Raw genomic sequence first — 18,616 nt, 5'->3', positions numbered from 1 at the left:
TGCGGCCTAGGGAAGGGACCCAGCAGTGACGTCACGTAGCCACTCCTATGTATTCCTCCGCCGGAGAGAAAGTAGCTCCCAACCCCTAGAGGACTCCGTCACCCATACTAGGAGACATGTAAAATCCTATATCCTCTGAGAACTCTATTATGGTTTTGAGACCTCGGGGCCACCTTCCGGCACACTGGAAGCCTGTCTTTCTCCGGGCCGGCGTAGGAAGTAGTCCCGGCCTACGGCAGGCCGATGGGTCCCTCCGCAGCGGGGGAAAGAGGATGGCGACTTCGTCGATGCCGGAGTCGGAGAGGAACGCGGCTACGAAAGCGTCAGGTGAGCGTCGGGTGGAGTCAGGTCGCCCCACTGCACCCTGCCGTGAAGTGGGGCCACACTGCGGGGATACCCGGTGGAGAGGTCCCGGGCCGGCGGGGCTGTCCGAATAGGGCCCCGGGGTCCCAGGCCCTTTAGTCGCTCTCGCACTTGCCTGAGCGGAAACCCGGAGCCGCCACAAGATGGCGTCGGGCCTGGAGCGCAGGCAGCGCCGGGGACAGCCCCGAGTCTCCAGGCCCCGGGACCGTCGCTGTCAGCCCCCTCCGCACGGGAACCAGGGGAGGGGGGAGCGAGCCGCTGACCCAGGGGGCTTGCGGGCTGTACCACCGACTCTGCACCCGGGGGGGCTCGGGGGACCGAAGGGCTGAGCCACTGAGCCCGGACAGGGCCCGTAGAGTGAAGCACTTTGCGGGAATCATGGAGGGGAGGAGCAAAGGGTCAAGATTACCCGCCACTGACCACCCTCCGGGGATGGGGGAAGGACCCGAGACTGGGAGGCAAGGCTTCCTGGTCCTGTTTTCCCGAAGCTCCTCTCGCAATACACTAGAAAGCCCCGCCCCGTCGGCGACTCAGTGTTTGCATCTGCGAAATGGGCATATGGGTGCCGCTGGGTGCGCCGCGGGGACCCGGGATGAAGCCCACCTGTTCCAGCCCCCGTCACCTTTTCTCGCAGAGTAAAGGCCCCGGACCCTGGGCCCCCCTGTCAGGCCGCCCCCCGAGCCGATGGAGGAGAACGAGGTGGAGAGCAGTAGCGACGCGGCCCCTGGTCCTGGCCGGCCCGAGGAGCCCTCTGAGAGCGGCTTGGGTGTGGGCACCTCGGAAGCCGTGTCGGCCGACAGCAGCGACGCCGCGGCCGCTCCGGGGCCAGCCGAGGCCGACGACTCTGGCGTGGGGCAGAGTTCGGACCGCGGCACCAGCTCTCTGGTATGAACATTGCTGGCCGGCGTGGGTGGTGGCAGGGGCCGCAGGCAGCAGTGCCTGGCGGCCAAGGGGAAGAAGCCAGCAAGGCTTGCTTATAGCTAATATTTGTTTATGGTTTAGTGTGAGCCGGGTACCATGCCAGGCCCTTAGCGTGGATTTTCTCATTTAAGCCTCATACCTTGTAAGGCACATGCCACTCTTTCCCAGATCTTACAGGGGAGCAAACTGAGACACAGCGCCAGGATTCAAATCTAGGCTGTGGGCTGACCCACTGCACTACCCACTGTCCTCACTCTTTGGGATGCAGGTGACCAGGTTCAAGTCTTGGCTGTACCACTGATTCACTGGGACACTTCTTTGAACCTCGGTCGTCCATCTTTAAAACGGAGCAGAAATACCTACTCCTGAGGGTGCTCTGTTGTGAGCAACCACCAGACATTTTCTTGGAAACGCTTTGTAAAATAGTCTCCTGGCTCTGTGATCTTAGATAAGTTACCCAAACTTTTAGCTCTCAGTTTTCTCATCTATAGAGTGGGAATAATAAGTATACTTGCCTCAATAGGTTTTTCTCTTTTTTTTTTTGAGAACTAAATGAATTAATATATGCAAAGCAATTAACACAGGGCTCAGCACATGGTAAGCAGCCAATAAGTATCAGCCATTACCGTTGTCATTGTCTGCAAGATAGTGATCATTTTCAGGACATCACATTATAGAGGTGCACAACAGCAGCCCCCACTTTGGGGTCCAGGGGTTTTATTAATTCAGCAGAGATGGACTTAGCATGTGCCCAGCTTGTGCTGGACCCAGGGGATACAGCAGGAGACAAGAGAGATGTGGTCCTGGCCCTTATGGAGTCTGACCTGGGAGACGTAGCATTGCAGAGTGAACCATAATGTGATGGCGGGACACAGGCGACTATAGCAGTGAGGATGGAGAGGTCCTAACTTGGCTTTGGGGGTCTGGGTCCGCTTCCCAGGAGAGGTACCAGCTGAACGGCAGTGAGGAGGCTGAGTAGGAGTTAGCCACAGTGTGATGCTAGGAAGCGTTTCAGGCAGAGGGAACAGCTTATTTGAAAGCCTGACGAGAATAGCCTCACCTGGCTGTTGTGTGAGGTGTGGGAAACGTGGGGCCTTGTACCTGGCCAGAGCCAGGGACCCTGGCGCTTGTTCTTGGGGAAGCTCTGTGACGAAAGGGTTTCTCTCACTGGTCCTCAATGGGGGTGAGGGCGTGGGTGGCTCCACCTACCACGTCCTTGGGCCAGGGTAGGGGGCAGCCTGCCCTGCCCCATCCCTGGCTCCTAAACTCCCCCTTTGCCTGTTTCCCATCCCCCAGGAGGAGGTATCCGAGAGCAGCTCCAGCACAGACCCCCTGCCCCATGGCTACCTCCCTGATTCATCTTCTGTTTCCCACGGGCCAGTGGCAGGGGTGACAGGTGGCCCCCCAGCCCTGGTGCACTCCAGCGCACTCCCAGACCCCAACATGCTGGTGTCCGACTGCACGGCTTCTTCCTCAGACCTGGGCTCGGCCATTGACAAGATCATCGAGTCCACCATCGGGCCCGACCTCATCCAGAGTGAGTCAGGCCACAGGGGGCAGGAGTTGCCCCATAATGGTTTCCCTGCAGAAGCAGCTGTGCAGACTCAGGCAGATAACCTTACCCCTCTGAGTTTGTAACATGGAAACAGTAACCCTGTCTCATAGTGGTAAACGATGTGGGGATTTAATGAGATAGTACAGTATAGTTCCTGGCATATGATAAGCACTCAATAAATATAGAAACAGTGATACCTAACTTTGTACCGGAGTCTCTTCTAAATACTTTACCTGCAGTAGTTCATTAATCCTCTTGGTAACCCCAAAGGTAGATGCTGTTATTCTCACAGTCTGGATGAGAAAGCCAAGCCACAGAGGACGTAAACTAATGTACCCGCTGTCATCAGCAAGTGTTGGCGCATGAGCTCAGTGACTCCAGAGCGGGTGCTCATGATTTACCAAACTACTTTCCATTAATAATGATCCGTGTAAGGGTTGTAGCACCTGGAAAAGGCCTGAGATGGCCTGAAAAGGCAGTCCTCCTTTAATGGTTAAAGGTAGGCAGCTGTGGACTGGCTACTGGGCCAGCGTGTCACACACAGCAGACCTCTCAACAGCCCTGCCCTGGACGGGAAGTGGGCAATGGGGCAGCGGACTCCCAGTTGCACGGGTGAGTCAGAATGAGTGTGGGCAGTGACAGTTGTCATTATCAGCCGTGCATCCCCTCCTCACACCTCTGCCCAGGCTGCATCACCGTGACCAGTGCTGAGGGGAGTGGGTCCGAGACCACACGGTACCTGATCCTGCAGGGACCAGACGATGGTAAGACTCCAGGCGCCAGACCCAGGGAGCCCTGCCGTGGGCGGGGGAGTAGGACAGGGAGGCTCTGCCGTAGACTCACTGTGTGATCTTGGCAGCTTCTCCACTGCCTGTTACTCTGGTGAGGAGTGGGGTTCTAGGATCCCTGGGCCTGCCTGGGAGGGGCAGCTGTAGCTCGTGGCCAGCCTCCCCCTCCACTTTCTCCTCTCTGATTCCCTCACCTTCCCAGGGGCCCCCATGGCATCGCCGATGTCCAGTTCCACCCTGGCCCACAGCCTGGCAGCCATCGAGGCTCTAGCCGATGGCCCCACGTCCACATCCACGTGCCTGGAGCCACCTGAGGAGGTGCAGGGTGGGCCCAGCTCCCCAGCGCAGCCACGCCTGGGTTCTGGCGCCGAGGAGCCAGACCTGCAGAGCCTGGAGGCCATGATGGAGGTGGTGGTGGTGCAGCAGTTCAAGTGCAAGATGTGCCAGTACCGGAGCAGCGCCAAGGCCACACTGTTGCGCCATATGCGGGAGCGGCACTTCTGCCCAGGTGCGTTGATGGTGGCCTGCCTGGCCGCCTGCACAGGTGGGGCTGGGGTGCCAAGAGTCAGACACGGCAAGCTTGTTGTACCACTAGCAGCTGCCGCCGCCGGAAAAAAGGGACGTCTGCGGAAGTGGGGCGCCTCCGCCAGGACCCAGGAGGAAGAGGGCCCAGAGGAGGAAGACGATGATGACATCATAGATGCCGGCGCCATCGATGACCTGGAAGGTAGGCTACCGTGGCTCTCGGGCCTGTCACCCGCACCCACATCTGCAAATACGAGCTCCCCCTGGCCTGTAGGGAGGGCCAGGGAAGAGGAACTGGTGCACACGCAGCCATGAGTCCCTTCAGCATAAGATAGAGGAGTTGGAGCTCTGGGACCAGGAGCTTTGTGTGCAGCTGTACGGGCCATGCGCTGAAAAATAGTACTGTGTCCAAGAGGGTCACATTCACATTTGTCTAGCAGAAATAGAATGCAAGCCACGTGTGTTTTTTGTTGGCATATTAAAAGTAAAAAGAAAAAGGTGAATTTAAGTTCAGTCATATATTTTATTTGCCCATTATGTCTAAAATATTATCATTTCAATATGCAATGATTATAAAAAGTTATTAGTAAGTTTTACGTTCTTTTTTTCATACTAATTTTTTGAAATCTGTTGTGTATTTTATACTTAATTATGTCTCCATTTAGACTAGGCACATTTCAAGTGCTCAGTAGCCATATGTGGCTAGTGATGGAGCTAGTGGCTATCCATTGAGGGAGCTACTGGCTCCCTCAATGGATAGCATAGTCCTACTTTGTAGACTGGAGTGACTAGACAGCTGTTTTCTAACAATGGCCGTAAAGTGTATTGAGGAAGGAGTGCTTTTTCCTGATTCACATAAAGGTGCCATCTGAGCTAGTGGTAGGTATTAGGAAAGATACAGAGAAAGGACTGCAGGGGCCAGAGAGTGGTGCTCACAGTTAGCCAGGGGGACATCAGGAGGGCTTCCCGGAGGAGGCATCACTGGTGGGTTTGAAGGGAGGAACAGGCAGGGATAGGGAAGTGGGCCTCTTTCCAGGGAAGCTGGCTGATGCCCCCCTTCTCTTGCTGTCCCCACAGAGGACAGCGACTATAACCCTGCTGAGGATGAGCCCCGGGGCCGGCAGCTACGGCCCCAGCGCCCCACTCCCAGTACACCGAGACCACGCAGGAGACCTGGCCGGCCCCGGAAGCTGCCTCGCCTGGAGACGTCGGATCTCCTGGAAGGTGAGACTTACTTGTGGGAGGGGCTGTGCGGTGGGGCCCAGGGGTGGCCTCGTCCCCTGCTTGCTTCCAGGGAGCCCTTGCAGACGTGCTTGCAGAGCAGCACGTCTCAGACCCACCGGGGTGACCTGCAGGCCTCCTTGTAAAGGGGAAAGCTCTCCCATACCAAGCTTGAGAGTTAGGATATAGCAGCTTTCTGAAAAGGCTTTTCGGTGGTAAGCTGTCACAGCACGGAAGTTTGAGTATTTGTAACTGAACTAATAAGATAAGTTTTAAGAATTATTACTAAATGAGAATAAGTCTGAGGCCTGAGACTATGTTGGAGGAGCACGGACTTGGAGCATTACAAGCCGGGGACAGGAAAGACCCGCCGAGGGTGTGAATGCCGGCTCTGCCACCTACCAGCTGTGTGACCTGCAGCATGTTACTTTGCCTCTTGAATCTCCCGCCTCTTAGGATTGTTTTTTAAGGCTTAAATAGACAGGGAAAAAATATACGGTAGCTGTTTTTGTACATGCAGTTGTGGGTGTTGTATTTTTTAGTCTTCTTTTTCAAGTAACTTTTTACTGAGGTATATGTGTGGAAAAGCACATGTATGCTAAGTGAATCAGCTTAGTGAATTCACAGCTCAATGAATTTTCATAAGGGGAACACACCTGAATAACCTGGCACCCCATTAAGAAACAAAATGTTACCCGTGTTGCCTGTAGCATATAATTTTGAATTTTTAAAACATTACATTGAAATGCTGTTAGTGTTTTTGAATAGGTAACACATTCGGATGTTCAGACGTCAGAGGCTTTGCGAGTGTGTGCGGTGATGTCTCTAACCTTCCTCCCGTCTTCCCTCCAACTACACAGCCTCCGTTGGGAAAACCAGTGTTTAAGTGTTGCTGTTGCTCCCCAGACCTTAGAACGTTCCCATGAGGTCACTAGAGCAACAATGATATCCATTTGACAGATGGGGAAAATGAGACTCAGAGAGGGGAGTGGCTTTGCCTGAGAACACACAGCAAGTCGATGACAGAGCTTAGCCTACCCTCAGGTCTCCTGGCTGTGAGGTCGCAGCTCTCCCAGTGCTGCTCCAGACTGTCCCATTTAAGTCGTGCTGTGCTAATAGCCCGTCAGCTGCAGGAGGGGGCATATGTCCACGCTGCCCTCTAACCACGGGCTTCCTGCGTCTGTCCCGTGACCTGACGGGCCCATCAGTGGTCTGTGACAGTGTGTGAGGGGGAGGATATTTTGGCTGGCCTCTGGCACAGCTGTCCATATCTGTCCTGGTGTGTCCATGGCAGGTGTGGAAGGAGAGCCTCTGGTCAGCTCCCAGACTGGACAGAGCCCTCTGGAGCCACAAGACCTCGAGGCACCCAGCTCCTCAGGCCCGGGACGCCTGGTGGCCCTGGGCAAGGCCAACCGGCCCCCTATGGAACGCGGTGTGAGCCAGTCAGATGTGGAGAACGCAGCACCGTCCTGCCAGGACGAGCCGGACGCCCCGCCCCGCCGCCGTGGGCGACCCTCCAGGCGCTTCCTCGGCAAGAAATACCGCAAGTACGGGGGGCGAGCAGAGATGAGGGCTGGGGGCAGGGGGAAGTGGCCAGGCCCCTGGCCCAGCCAGACCTCTCCCCAACACCCTCCTGGCAGGTACTATTACAAGTCGCCCAAACCCCTCCTGCGGCCCTTCTTGTGCCGCATCTGCGGTTCCCGCTTCCTGTCCCACGAGGACCTGCGCTTCCACGTCAACTCCCACGAGGCTGGCAACCCCCAGCTCTTCAAGTGCCTGCAGTGCAGCTACCGCTCCCGCCGCTGGTCCTCGCTCAAGGTGCGGCCGAGGGAAGCGGAGGCGCGGAGGGCAGGGGGAGAAGGGACGCTGGATGGGAGACGGCCCCGAGGGGGAGTGGAGGTCACGGGTGCGCGTCTGGGCCGAGGGCACACCATGGTAGGCCTCACGCTGCATGGTGGCATCACATCGTCTTAGACTTGCTTCACTGCCACCACACCTGGCAGATGGCAGTGCAACTGCTTTAATCGAATTCAGTGCGTTAGAAAGTCTCCCAGCAGGTGGCGGTAACGCGTCTCAAGAAAGGGGTTCCTTTTTATCGTCTCACGTAGCCCGACGAGGTCATAGGTGTTGAGAGCCCCATTTTACTGACGCAGGAAACTGCAGCTTGGCTTGGCCAAAGTGAGGCGGAGCTGGCCACGGGTGGAGGTCGGGGGTGGCTAGCGCACAGGTGGCCAGAGCCCCTGTGCCTTCTGCGCACAGTGCTTCCTCCCTCAGACCCGGACCTAGAAGTTGTTCTCTGGACCCCTGCGGTAGGGATGGGGAGTGGGGGTTGTTCCGGGGTGCAGTGGGGAGGGGGCGACTCTATGGCTGTAGGCACAGGGCGGGTGGGCAGGAAGCGAGGCTGCACCCCAGCCCCCTGTCCTTCTGCTTCTCTCCCAGGAGCACATGTTCAACCACGTGGGCAGTAAGCCCTACAAGTGTGACGAATGCAGCTACACCAGTGTTTACCGGAAGGACGTCATCCGGCACGCGGCCGTGCATAGCCGGGACCGGTCAGTGGGGGTGGGGAAGTGGAGGCCCAGGGTAACCACGGATTCCCCCTTACTGAGCCCCTGCTCAGGGCCATCCCCCTTTGCAGCACAGTACAGATGGGGGAAAGGCAGGGTGATTCATCCTAGATCGCTTGGCTCAGAACAGGGCAGTGTCAGGGTCTAGAGGTCCCTTATTCGGTCTCTTTGCTGCTTCGAGCTTTGTAAACTGGGGACAATCACTATTGAGGGTCTGGGGTGGGCTTGGGGACAAGATGGTCTGACTCCTGTGCCTTTCTCCCCCAGGAAGAAGAGGCCAGACCCGGTGAGTCTAGGGCCCCAGGCCGGGAAGGGAGCCTGCCTGAGGGCGGCTGGGGGCTTGCGGGGGGGGAGGAGGCACGGCCTCACCCTCTCTCCTCCCCTCTTCTCTCCGCCCGGCCCCTTCTGTGCCTTCCCAGACCCCGAAGCTGAGCTCCTTCCCCTGCCCTGTGTGTGGCCGTGTCTACCCCATGCAGAAGAGACTCACGCAGCACATGAAGACGCACAGCACCGAGAAGCCCCACATGTGTGACAAGGTGGGTGGGGCTGGGGGAAGGGGGCCCGCCTGGGGGCTCCCTCGTCTGACCCGCCTCGCCACCCCTCCCCACAGTGTGGAAAGTCCTTTAAGAAGCGCTACACCTTCAAGATGCACCTGCTCACGCACATCCAGGCCGTCGCCAACCGCAGGTACATCCCCGAGGAGGCCCCTGGGGCTGCGGTGTCCCACCGCGCCCTGTCGCTGAGCTCTCCCCGCTCCGACCACCTCCAGGTTCAAGTGCGAGTTCTGCGAGTTCGTTTGTGAGGACAAGAAGGCGCTGCTGAACCACCAGCTTTCCCACGTCAGCGACAAGCCCTTCAAGTGCAGCTTTTGCCCCTACCGCACCTTCCGAGAGGACTTCCTGCTGTCCCACGTGGCCGTCAAGCACACAGGTCAGGCCAGCCACCCCCCAACACACCGTGGCCCCCTGTCGGAGGCTCAGTTCTGTCCTCTTCCTCCCCCTCGGCAGCCCCAGCCCTTCTACTGCAGGGAATCCCCCCTGGGACTGTCACTCTAACCTCAGCTGAGATTCCAGTGCAGCCAGCTCTTCTCTGTGTGGCCCAGGGCCAGTTGCTGGCTCTCTCTGAGCCTTTCTTAGTTGTGAAAGGAGAGAATCAGAAGTACCAACCATGGGGTTGTTATAAACGTGAGTTCCATTTGTTCCCTGAGCCCTGTCTGTTCTGGGCCCTGGGGCTTGAGAGAGGTCTTACATAGGCCCTGCCCTCGACAGAGGAAGCCGCTAAAGCAGCATCGCATCTTGGCCCACAGAAGATGGACAACAAAAGTTGGTTCCTTCTCCTCCTCGGTGCCTAGCCCTCTGGCAGACACACTAGGGAAGAAGAGAGAAAGAGAGCTGGGGGGACACTTTGGGAGATGAGTCATAAGAGAAGTATGTGGTCACCTGACCTTGAAAATAGGCACTGGGGAACGCTGTGAGCACAGGGGGAGACCTGGCTCGATTCTGTGCTGGCACACCAAGATGCACAGGGCATGGGTTTCCCTGAGCTTGGGGGCACGTCACAGGGAGTGAATCAGTTGGAGACGTTCTGGGGGTCACAGAAGGCTTCCTAGAGGGGGTGGGCAAGCCCAAGCATCCCTACATATGTGCCTGCAGGCGCCAAGCCCTTTGCCTGTGAGTACTGCCACTTCAGCACGCGACACAAGAAGAACCTCCGCCTGCACGTACGGTGCCGACATGCAAGCAGCTTTGAGGAGTGGGGGCGGCGCCACCCCGAGGAGCCCCCTTCCCGCCGTCGCCCCTTCTTCTCTCTGCAACAGATTGAGGAGCTGAAGCAGCAGCATAGTGCAGCCCCTGGACCTCCGCCCAGCTCCCCAGGACCTCCTGAGGTAATAAGCTCAGGCAGCAGACAAGGGGGTTAGGAGCGTTGGCTGCAACGCCAGTGTGATGCTGCCTCTCCCAGCCCTGGCATCCTCACTTGCACACTGAGTACAGCAAAATGACCCCTGCCCCTCTGGATTGTGGTGAAGAGCAGCTGAGGTCACAGATATGTCACCCCTAATCTCAGAGTAGGGGTGGCTTTCCAGTGCTAGTAACAAGAGCGTGGAAATATCAGTATCTTGACTATGGTGATAGTTTACTCTTCTCTTCATGTAAAAGAAGTCCAAGGTCAGCATCCCAGGGCTGATGTGGCAGCTCCTTGATCCGTCGTCAGGAACCAAGCTTTCTCAATACTTGTTCCCAGCCGTCCTAGGCATATGACTCCCATTTTTGTGATTGACTTATGGTCCCATATAGCTGCAGGAGCTGCAGCCTTCCTAGCCACATCCCAGGCAAGAAGCAGGAGGAAGGGATGGGCGAAGAGCAGAAATGATGCCCGCCATCTGTCCATCTTACCTTCCTGGTGAACTTTACCAGAAGCTCCTGCTTAGCCACATGGCCACACTTTACCCAGCCGCAAGGGACGCTGAGAAATACAGTCTTGTAGCTGAGTATGTTGCCTGCCCCCTCCCTTCCCGTCCCCAAAAGATGGACCACCACAATGTGCTGGTAGAACACAGAGGCTCTGGAATCAGATAGTCTTGTGTTCAAGTCCCAGTTCTGCTACTTACTAGCTGTGGGATCCTTAACCTCAGTCAGTTCATGTGTTGCATGGAGCTGGTAAATATCTTGAAGAGTGTGAAGATGAAACAAGCCAATAGCTGTAAAGTGTCTGGCACATAGGAGGTGCTTGGTGAATGCACTTGAATCTGAGCTGCCCCCTGTCACACCTGGCCCTATTCCGACCCCGCAGATCCCCCCCGAGGCAGCACCTCTCCAGTCACCTGAGACCCCCCCGCTGCTCTGTTCTGACACCCTGGGTGGTGCCACCATCATCTACCAGCAAGGTGAGTTCTGAGGGACGGTGGGAGCAGGGGCAGGGCTCGTGCCAGTGGGGGCCGGAAGCTGGGGAGGAGGGCGTTGGGTGCCGGTTTTCCAGCCATTTCTAAGGCTCAGGTCCCACCCACCCAGGAGCTGAGGAGTCGACGGCCATGGCCACACAGACAGCCTTGGACCTGCTGCTGAACATGAGCGCTCGGCGGGAGCTGGGCAGCGCGGCCCTGCAGGTGAGCACCTCCCCGGCCCGGCTGTACCCGTGGTGCCAGGTCTGCACTGGACACTGGGAGCGGAGGCTGGTGATGGAGCAGACGTGCCCTGCCCTCAGGGAGCTCCCAGTCGCTGGGAGACAGGTCCACTGAAACCCAGTGGGCAGACGCAGAGGAGGGGGACCACTGTGCCAGGGAGGCCCCGGGAGGGCAGAGGCTCTCCACTCCGCTGTCCGGAGTCACCAGCGGTCTCCACCATGCTGAGCGGTAAGCACCGCCCGTGCCCATGAGTCTGAACTAGCTTCCCATCTAGCCTAGCACCCTCATTCCATGCCACCTCCCACAGCCCAGAGGCTGCCAAGGCTTTCCTGAGCTCCGACCTCTCACATGCTCCATGCACCTTAAGCCTAGCACATCTTCCCCCAGGTTCATCGTCTTTACTTCTCCCTCCCACACCCCCGCGCCTCTCCAGGCTTCTCTAAGGCGGAGAGAGGTTTCTTAGCACCTCCCGTCTCCCAGCCTCTTGAAAAGGTGGAGACTGTGTTTGAGATGATGAATTCCAACAACTTGGAACAGTGACATGCTGCTGGGTGACAGAGCTCTGTGGAGGGGAGCCTGCTGTTGGACCTGGACTCTTCAGAGGGTTTAGTTTGTGGCATTTGGGGGTGTATAGAAGTTTTACATTTTTAGATAGTTCAACGTATCAGGCTTTTATAGTTTTTGCCTGTGGTATCATCCTTAGAAAGGCCTCTTCCCCTCAAGATTATATAAACATTCGTTTGTATTTTCTTCTTAGGGTTTCATTTTTTACACTTAAATTTTTACTCCACCTGGAATTCACTTTTGGTGTGTGCAGAAAGGTAGGGGACTAAGTTTATTTCTTTCCCAGAAGTTGTCCAGTGCAATAAATCGAATCCTCTCGTTTTCCCCAGTGGTTCAAAACATCCCCTATATCGTGCACTGGATTCCCCCGGGTACAGGAGTCTGTTTCTAGACAAGCTCTGTTCTACTGCTCTGTCCGCCGTTCTCATGCCAGTATCATCCATTTTGGTTGGTTGGCTTTTCTGATGACAAAAACATATGCTTGTGAAACCCAAAATGAGCGTTAAGAATTGTTCTCTTCGGAAGGTGAAAGTCCTCAAGGTGCCTCCCCGCCCCTCCGATTCCGCTGTTAACAGGTTAATAAGCGTTTCTGCCGTTCTGTCCACGTGCTCACTAACACAGAGACCTCTTGATCCTTAAAAAATGGGATCACGCCATCCGCACTCACGGGCAGCCTAGCTTTCCTCCCCTCTGCAGCGTGTGAGGCACAGCCTGGCCACACACACGCGTCCCCCCGTTCCTGACGTCTCCACGTCATTCCGTCTTAGGGATGTTCTGAAGCTTATTTCGTCAGTCCTTTATGCGTGGGTGGCTTCCTTGTCATTAACTCAAGGCGGTGCTTCAGTGCACATACATTTTCGGGTGCTCGTAAACATGTTTTTTAGTTGGGGGAAAAAAAGTCTCCTAGAAGTAAATAGAATCAGTGGGTCCCAAGGCGTGCCGCCTCATAAAAAGCTATGTCAGTTACATGACCACCACTAGAGTGTGCTTCCTCACAGCCTCGCCAGCGCTGGGCATCAGTCTTTATAAATCTCTTCCATGTGATGGAAGTATATGTCAGGGTCTTGGTTTATAATTTTGTGATCACAAAAGGGATCGAGTCTCTGTATGTTCATAGACCATTTTATTTCTCCTCTGACGTATGTTTGTGTCCTGTATCTATTTTTCCTTTGAATTATTAGTCTCTTTCGTATAACTTTGCAAGGGCTGTTTGTATGTGTGGGAACTCCAGTTTTTATCTCTTAGGTGAATTATTAAAAATACCATCTCCCCCCATCCCCCCAGCTTGTTTTCTGATCTCATTTTATGGTTTGTTTTTCTGTAGGTTTTAACATATTCTGTCATGATTAGGAAAATCTTCCCACCCTGAGGATTATAGGAATATCCATATTTTCTTTTAATATATCTTGAGTTTTATGTGTTACGTTTCAATCTTTAAAACATCTGAAGCAGGCTTTGGAGTAGGCTGTGAGGTAGAGCTCTGACTATTGCACTTTTTTCTTAAATTGTCTGCCGCTTGTTCCTCACCCTCAGGATTTCTTATCCTTGGCACTTTGGGCCAGATAATTCCTTGCTGAGGGGGCTGTCCTGCTCGTCTGGGATGTTTGGTAGCATCTCTGGCTTCTGCCCCCTAGGTGCCAACCCGTTGTGGCAACCTGTCTCCAGACGTTGCCCAGTGCCCTTGGGGGGCGGTAACGCTCTAGCCTGTTCTTGTTAAGTCTCTTTCCAGTTGCCAGGAACACACAGTTGGGCTCATGTGAATACGTGGTGGTGGCACTGGGTCCCGCCAGACCGTGGGTGAGCTTTGAGGCCCTGAGATAGAAAAGGGCCTTGAACGCCAGCTCCTTTGCCACAGACCCCGCTCGTAATGCCCGCTGGTGCCGTTGCAGGTGGCCGTGGTGAAGTCAGAGGATGTGGAAGCAGGGTTCGCATCCTCTGGTGGGCAGCCCTCCCCAGCAGGTGCCACTCCCCAAGTGGTAGCCCTCCACATGGCAGAGCCAGGGGCCAGCGTGGCCGCCGAGAGCCAGCTAGGCGCCCCGGACCTACAGCAGATCACCCTGGCGCCTGGGCCATTTGGCGGGGCTGGCTACAGCGTCATCACGGCACCCACCATGGAGGAGGGCACATCGGCTCCTGGCACACCTTACAGGTGAGACCTGCTGCCTGTGAGACCGCCCCCCCAGCCATTTATAGGTGTGCTGGGGGGAGTCAGATGAGGACCCCGCCCACCCAAGCCTAGTTGGCAGGAGGTAAATCTAATACACGTAAAACAATTGGGCTGTAGGGGTGTCATGTCCCTTCAGAGGTCAAGAGCCACTTAAGATGTGCCAGGCACTTGACATTCGTGAACTCACCTAAACCATTCCCATGAGATGCATGTTTCCCTCTCTTTACAAATGAGGATGGAGGCGAAGTAACTCGCCTAAGGGCAGACAGGCTGTAGATCTGACCCTGGTCTCTGTGGTTCCAACGCCCATGTCCTCCTTGTACGGGACGGTCCCTGAGGTCGTTTTAGGAACGAGCTCAGGCTCCTTAGCGACATTGGAGGCCCTGCAGCTGCACTTGGCTTTCTCTACACTGAGCACGTTTGGGGCAGAAATGTTTATGTTTCGCATGTTCGCTGAACCCCTGGGCAGTCTGAGGAAGCCCTGAATTCAAGTATCGGATTGTTCAGCTGGGATGGGAGTCAGGATCCCTGGGCCGGCACCTGGGCAGCCCAGTCCCTCGGCATCTGCCCTTTACCCTCGGCCCGTGGGTCCTTGCAGCCCTGCCTCCCCACTCGCCCTCTCCTCCTGCCCCACCTGGTCAGACTTGGCCTTGACCCCTGGAGCCCTTCACCTCGCCACCCCCCAGCATGCCCATCGAGGGGGCAGGGATGACCGCTTCTGAGAAGGACGATCTCTGGACACTTGGTCGCCATTTACGCAAGAGGCAGCGGAGGTTCGGCTGGTAAAGGGAGCAGCCAGGGGTCAGCCTGCGGTGCAGTCACTCCTCAGTTGATGCCTTTCTTGGGGAAGGGGACTCCTGTGGCCCTCCATCCTCTCCTGGAACGCTGCCTCACCCCCCCTCCTCTGCCCACAGCGAGGAGCCCCCCGGGGAGGCAGCCCAGGCCGTGGTTGCGAGTGACACCTTGAAAGAAGCTGGCACCCACTTCATCATGGCCGCCGACGGGACCCAGCTGCACCACATCGAGGTGAGGCTGGCGGTAGCCACCTCTACTCTCCCCATTTCTCCCTCCCTCCCTCCCTCCGAGCCTCACACTCCCCTGCCTGTCCACAGCTGACTGCAGATGGCTCCATCTCCTTCCCAAGTCCAGACGCCCTGGCCTCTGGAGCCAAGTGGCCCTTGCTGCAGTGTGGGGGGCTGCCCAGAGATGGCCCTGAGCCCCCGTCTCCAGCCGGGACCCGCCGAGTGGGGGGCCCCCAGGGCTCTGCCTCCCCCCCTCCTGCTGCCAGTAAAGCCCTGGGCCTGGTAGTACCCCCCTCGCCACCATCTGCAGCCACTGCGTCGTCAAAGAAGTTTTCCTGCAAGATCTGTGCCGAGGCCTTCCCCGGCCGAGCTGAGATGGAAAGTCACAAACGGGCCCACGCTGGGCCTGGTGCCTTCAAGTGCCCCGACTGCCCCTTCAGTGCTCGCCAGTGGCCCGAGGTCCGGGTAGGTGCCCCCGTCCCTCTGCTGGCACCCGTTTGTGTAACAAGCCTGGACTGAGCACCCCCCCCAGGCCAGGTCCTCCGCTCCCCGCTGGGGCCAGAGATGACTCAGCAAGGCCCCAGCTCTCAGGGGGCTCAGTCTGGCGGGGAGGCACACCAGGTGGTGACTAACACCCGACAGTGTCCCCGGTGTGAACTAAGTGCGCACGGCGGAGCACAGATGGGGAACGAGTCACGTGGACTTGGGGTGCTGGGGGGACGTCCCAGAGGTGATGGCTGAGCTGGGCCTGCAGGAGCAGAAGGGCGGTGGCGTGAGGCAGCTGGGGAGATTCGAGTCGTCCGGGACACTGAGGGCACAGGGTCCCGGGGAGGCGCGGGGGCCGGCGTGGAGCAGGCCAGGTTCCGGGGACTCCGTCTGTTCACCCGAAAATCACCGGTTCTCAGATCCGAGCGCGTGCTGAATCCTCACAGCGGCTCAGTGAGGGGAGCGGGGCCCAGAACCCAGAGTGTCAGAGTTGGGGGCGACCTTCAGAGGCCCCTCTTTGAGCCTGTACGTTTCACAGGGTTGAACTGAGTGTCAACAGATGCGGGGCTTTCCGAGCGGCCTCACGATGGAGCCTGTGGCTCTTCCCTTCAACACCTAGCAGTGCCAGACCTTGGTCTGGCTTGTACTTCTCACCCAGCTCCTCCCAGATCCACCGCGCCTGAGGTCGGGGTCCCTGGCTCCCCTGTCCGTGGAGAGCCATCTGTCCTGACCTACCTGGTGCCCCGACTCCGCCCCATCTGCAGGCCCACATGGCGCAGCACTCAAGCCTGCGGCCCCACCAGTGCAACCAGTGCAGCTTCGCTTCCAAGAACAAGAAGGATCTGCGGCGCCACATGCTGACCCACACCAACGAGAAGCCCTTCGAGTGCCACCTCTGCGGGCAGCGGTGAGACCGGGTGCAGGCGGGCAGGGGCTGCCGGGCACGTGTGGTGGGGCTGCCCCTGAGCTGCCTTCCTTCGCCCTCAGCTTCAACCGGAACGGGCACCTCAAGTTCCACATCCAGCGGCTGCACAGTCCCGATGGGAGGAAGGCGGTGACCCCGACCGCACAGGCCCCGGCCCAGACCCCCAAGACCCCCACCCAGACCATCATCCTGAACAGTGACGAGGAGACGCTGGCCACGCTGCACAGTGAGTGGCGCCTGGGGCCCCAGGGTGGACAAAGGACTTGAGCCGCTGCCCCAGAGGGCACCCTTGGGCCAGGGTGGGGCCGGAGGAGTGTCTCAGGTTCCCCTGGAGCCCCTGAGTGAGCGTCCACCCCTCTCTGTCCAGCTGCACTCCAGTCCAGTCACGGAGTCCTGGGCCCAGAGCGGCTACAGCAGGCGCTGGGCCAGGAACACATCATTGTGGCCCAGGAACAGACAGTGACCAATCAGGTGAGAGCCTGGGCTGGGGGCTCTGCTGGCAGGTCATGGGCAGGGGTGAGGGCACACAGAAATCTGAAGCTAGAGCTGGCCTGGCCCTGACAGGAGGAAGCCACCTACATCCAAGAGATCACTACAGCAGATGGCCAGATGGTCCAGCACCTGGTGACATCTGACAACCAGGTGAGCTGCTGCCGCCACCTCAGCCCTGAGTGCCCGCCCTCCTCCCCCCAACCCCCATTCCCAGGAGGGGGTTGGGGGAACAGTACTTTCCAAACTCCTCCCCCAGCTGCCATTGCTCACGGGGTGTCCCTGAACCCCCTGCTCTGCCTTCCTCGCTGAGCTCCCGAGGAGCAGGGCCCCAGCACCTGCCTCTTTTCCCCCCTTCCTCAGGTACAGTACATCATCTCCCAGGACGGAGTCCAGCACCTGCTCCCCCAGGAATACGTCGTGGTCCCAGAGGGCCATCACATCCAGGTAGGCCAGGCCTGGGACGCGGGTGAGGAGTGAGAATCCTCTGCCCTCCTTTGAGAATAACTGGATTGGCTTCCTCTCTCCAGGTACAGGAGGGCCAGATCACACACATCCAGTATGAACAAGGGGCGCCGTTCCTTCAGGAGTCCCAGGTAGGGCCCTTGGGGACCAGGTGGAGCCAGGGCCATGGGCAGGGGTCCTGGTAAGGCTACATCTCATTGCCTCTTTCCTCCAGATCCAGTATGTGCCAGTGTCCCCAGGCCAGCAGCTTGTCACACAGGCCCAGCTTGAGGCTGCAGCACACTCAGCTGTCACAGGTATGGGGCTGGACCCTGAGGGTCTTAGGGGCCTGGGGCCCAGGCCTGGTTCCTGGGCCTCAGGCTCACCATCCTTTCCCCTCCCCTGGCAGCGGTGGCCGATGCTGCCATGGCCCAAGCCCAAGGCCTGTTCAGCACGGAGGAGGCAGTGCCTGAACACATCCAGCAGCTGCAACATCAGGGCATCGAGTACGACGTCATCACCCTGACCGATGACTGAGCCCCAGGGGCCCAACGAAGACCATGGATCTTGGGGCCAGCCCTGCGTGGGGTGGGGGGCCCACTGGGACTCCCTTGCTGCTCCACCTAGGATCTCCAGATACTGAGCAGCCGGCATCCTGTAACTCCTGGGGAGCCAGACCTGTGCTGCTGGGGTTAGGGGACAGCCGTGGGCCCCAGCCAGGACACGCTGGGGGCCCCAGCCTGCAGGCAGGCTTTGGGAGAGAAATATATTTTTGTTTGGATGGACCCACTGGTCCCTCAGTCTCAATAAAGGGACCAGAGTCCAGCCTTGGCCAGCTCACTTTGTCCATGTGCTGCTACAGCCAGAACCAGGCAAGGATTTAGGAAGGAGGAGGAGCCCACCACAGCCCACAAGGGTGGAAACAGGTGGAAGCTGCCCGGTCCCGCAGTGCATCTTGGCCTGCCTCTGTAAGTACAGCGGCCCAGTAGGGCAGACCCTCGGGGCAAAGGCCTGGTACTGGGAGAGATGGCTAAGCTGGTGAAAGCCCCACAGCATGTTCAGACCCTGCTTCCTCCCCAGCCTCGGGGGAGCACTGGCTCCTTGCCTAGAGGTCCTCAGAACATAGCCAGGTGCCTGCACAGAGGCCACACGCCCAGACCACATGCCTCTGACCTGCTCTTCCTCCTGACCCTTGACTGGAAAACATACCTGGCTGCCCACTCACTGTGCTGGCTCCAGGGCCAGCAGGCATCTAGGTTTCTGCCTGGACACAGCTACCTGCCCTCTGCTCCCCAAGGGAATCAGTGAAGCTGATATCAGCTGTGGGAGTTTGGGGCTTGCAGATTATTGATGCAGGGAGGGCTCTGGACCCTTGAGACCCCCTGGGAGTAGGCACAGGCCACCAGGGACCCAGTTGTGGGGACAACAGGATGAGAAGTTAGTAAGATCCCGGAGCCC

The 18,616-nt window shown here is 57.8% G+C and overlaps 1 protein-coding gene across 1 annotated transcript; it reads left to right on the top strand.

Moving 5' to 3' along the window:
- The first annotated feature begins 190 nt into the window (after positions 1-190).
- ZNF335 (zinc finger protein 335) lies at positions 191-17,994 on the top strand. Its single transcript, XM_079719106.1, has 27 exons — positions 191-327; positions 998-1,248; positions 2,581-2,821; positions 3,526-3,603; positions 3,830-4,354; positions 5,230-5,376; positions 6,668-6,920; positions 7,014-7,191; positions 7,813-7,925; positions 8,208-8,226; positions 8,360-8,476; positions 8,551-8,627; positions 8,710-8,870; positions 9,593-9,825; positions 10,731-10,824; positions 10,949-11,043; positions 13,515-13,774; positions 14,707-14,818; positions 14,905-15,279; positions 16,065-16,207; positions 16,288-16,451; positions 16,593-16,696; positions 16,790-16,867; positions 17,078-17,161; positions 17,245-17,310; positions 17,394-17,475; positions 17,568-17,994. The coding sequence occupies exons 2-27, from the start codon at positions 1,048-1,050 to the stop codon at positions 17,693-17,695; spliced, it is 4,128 nt and encodes a 1,375-aa protein (XP_079575232.1). The 5' UTR covers positions 191-327; positions 998-1,047; the 3' UTR covers positions 17,696-17,994.
- Positions 17,995-18,616: the final 622 nt, after the last annotated feature.

The sequence above is a fragment of the Hyperoodon ampullatus genome (assembly GCF_949752795.1).
Source record: "Hyperoodon ampullatus genome assembly, chromosome: 14".
NCBI lineage: Eukaryota > Metazoa > Chordata > Mammalia > Artiodactyla > Ziphiidae > Hyperoodon > Hyperoodon ampullatus.
This window is presented reverse-complemented; position numbering and strand designations above follow the sequence as displayed.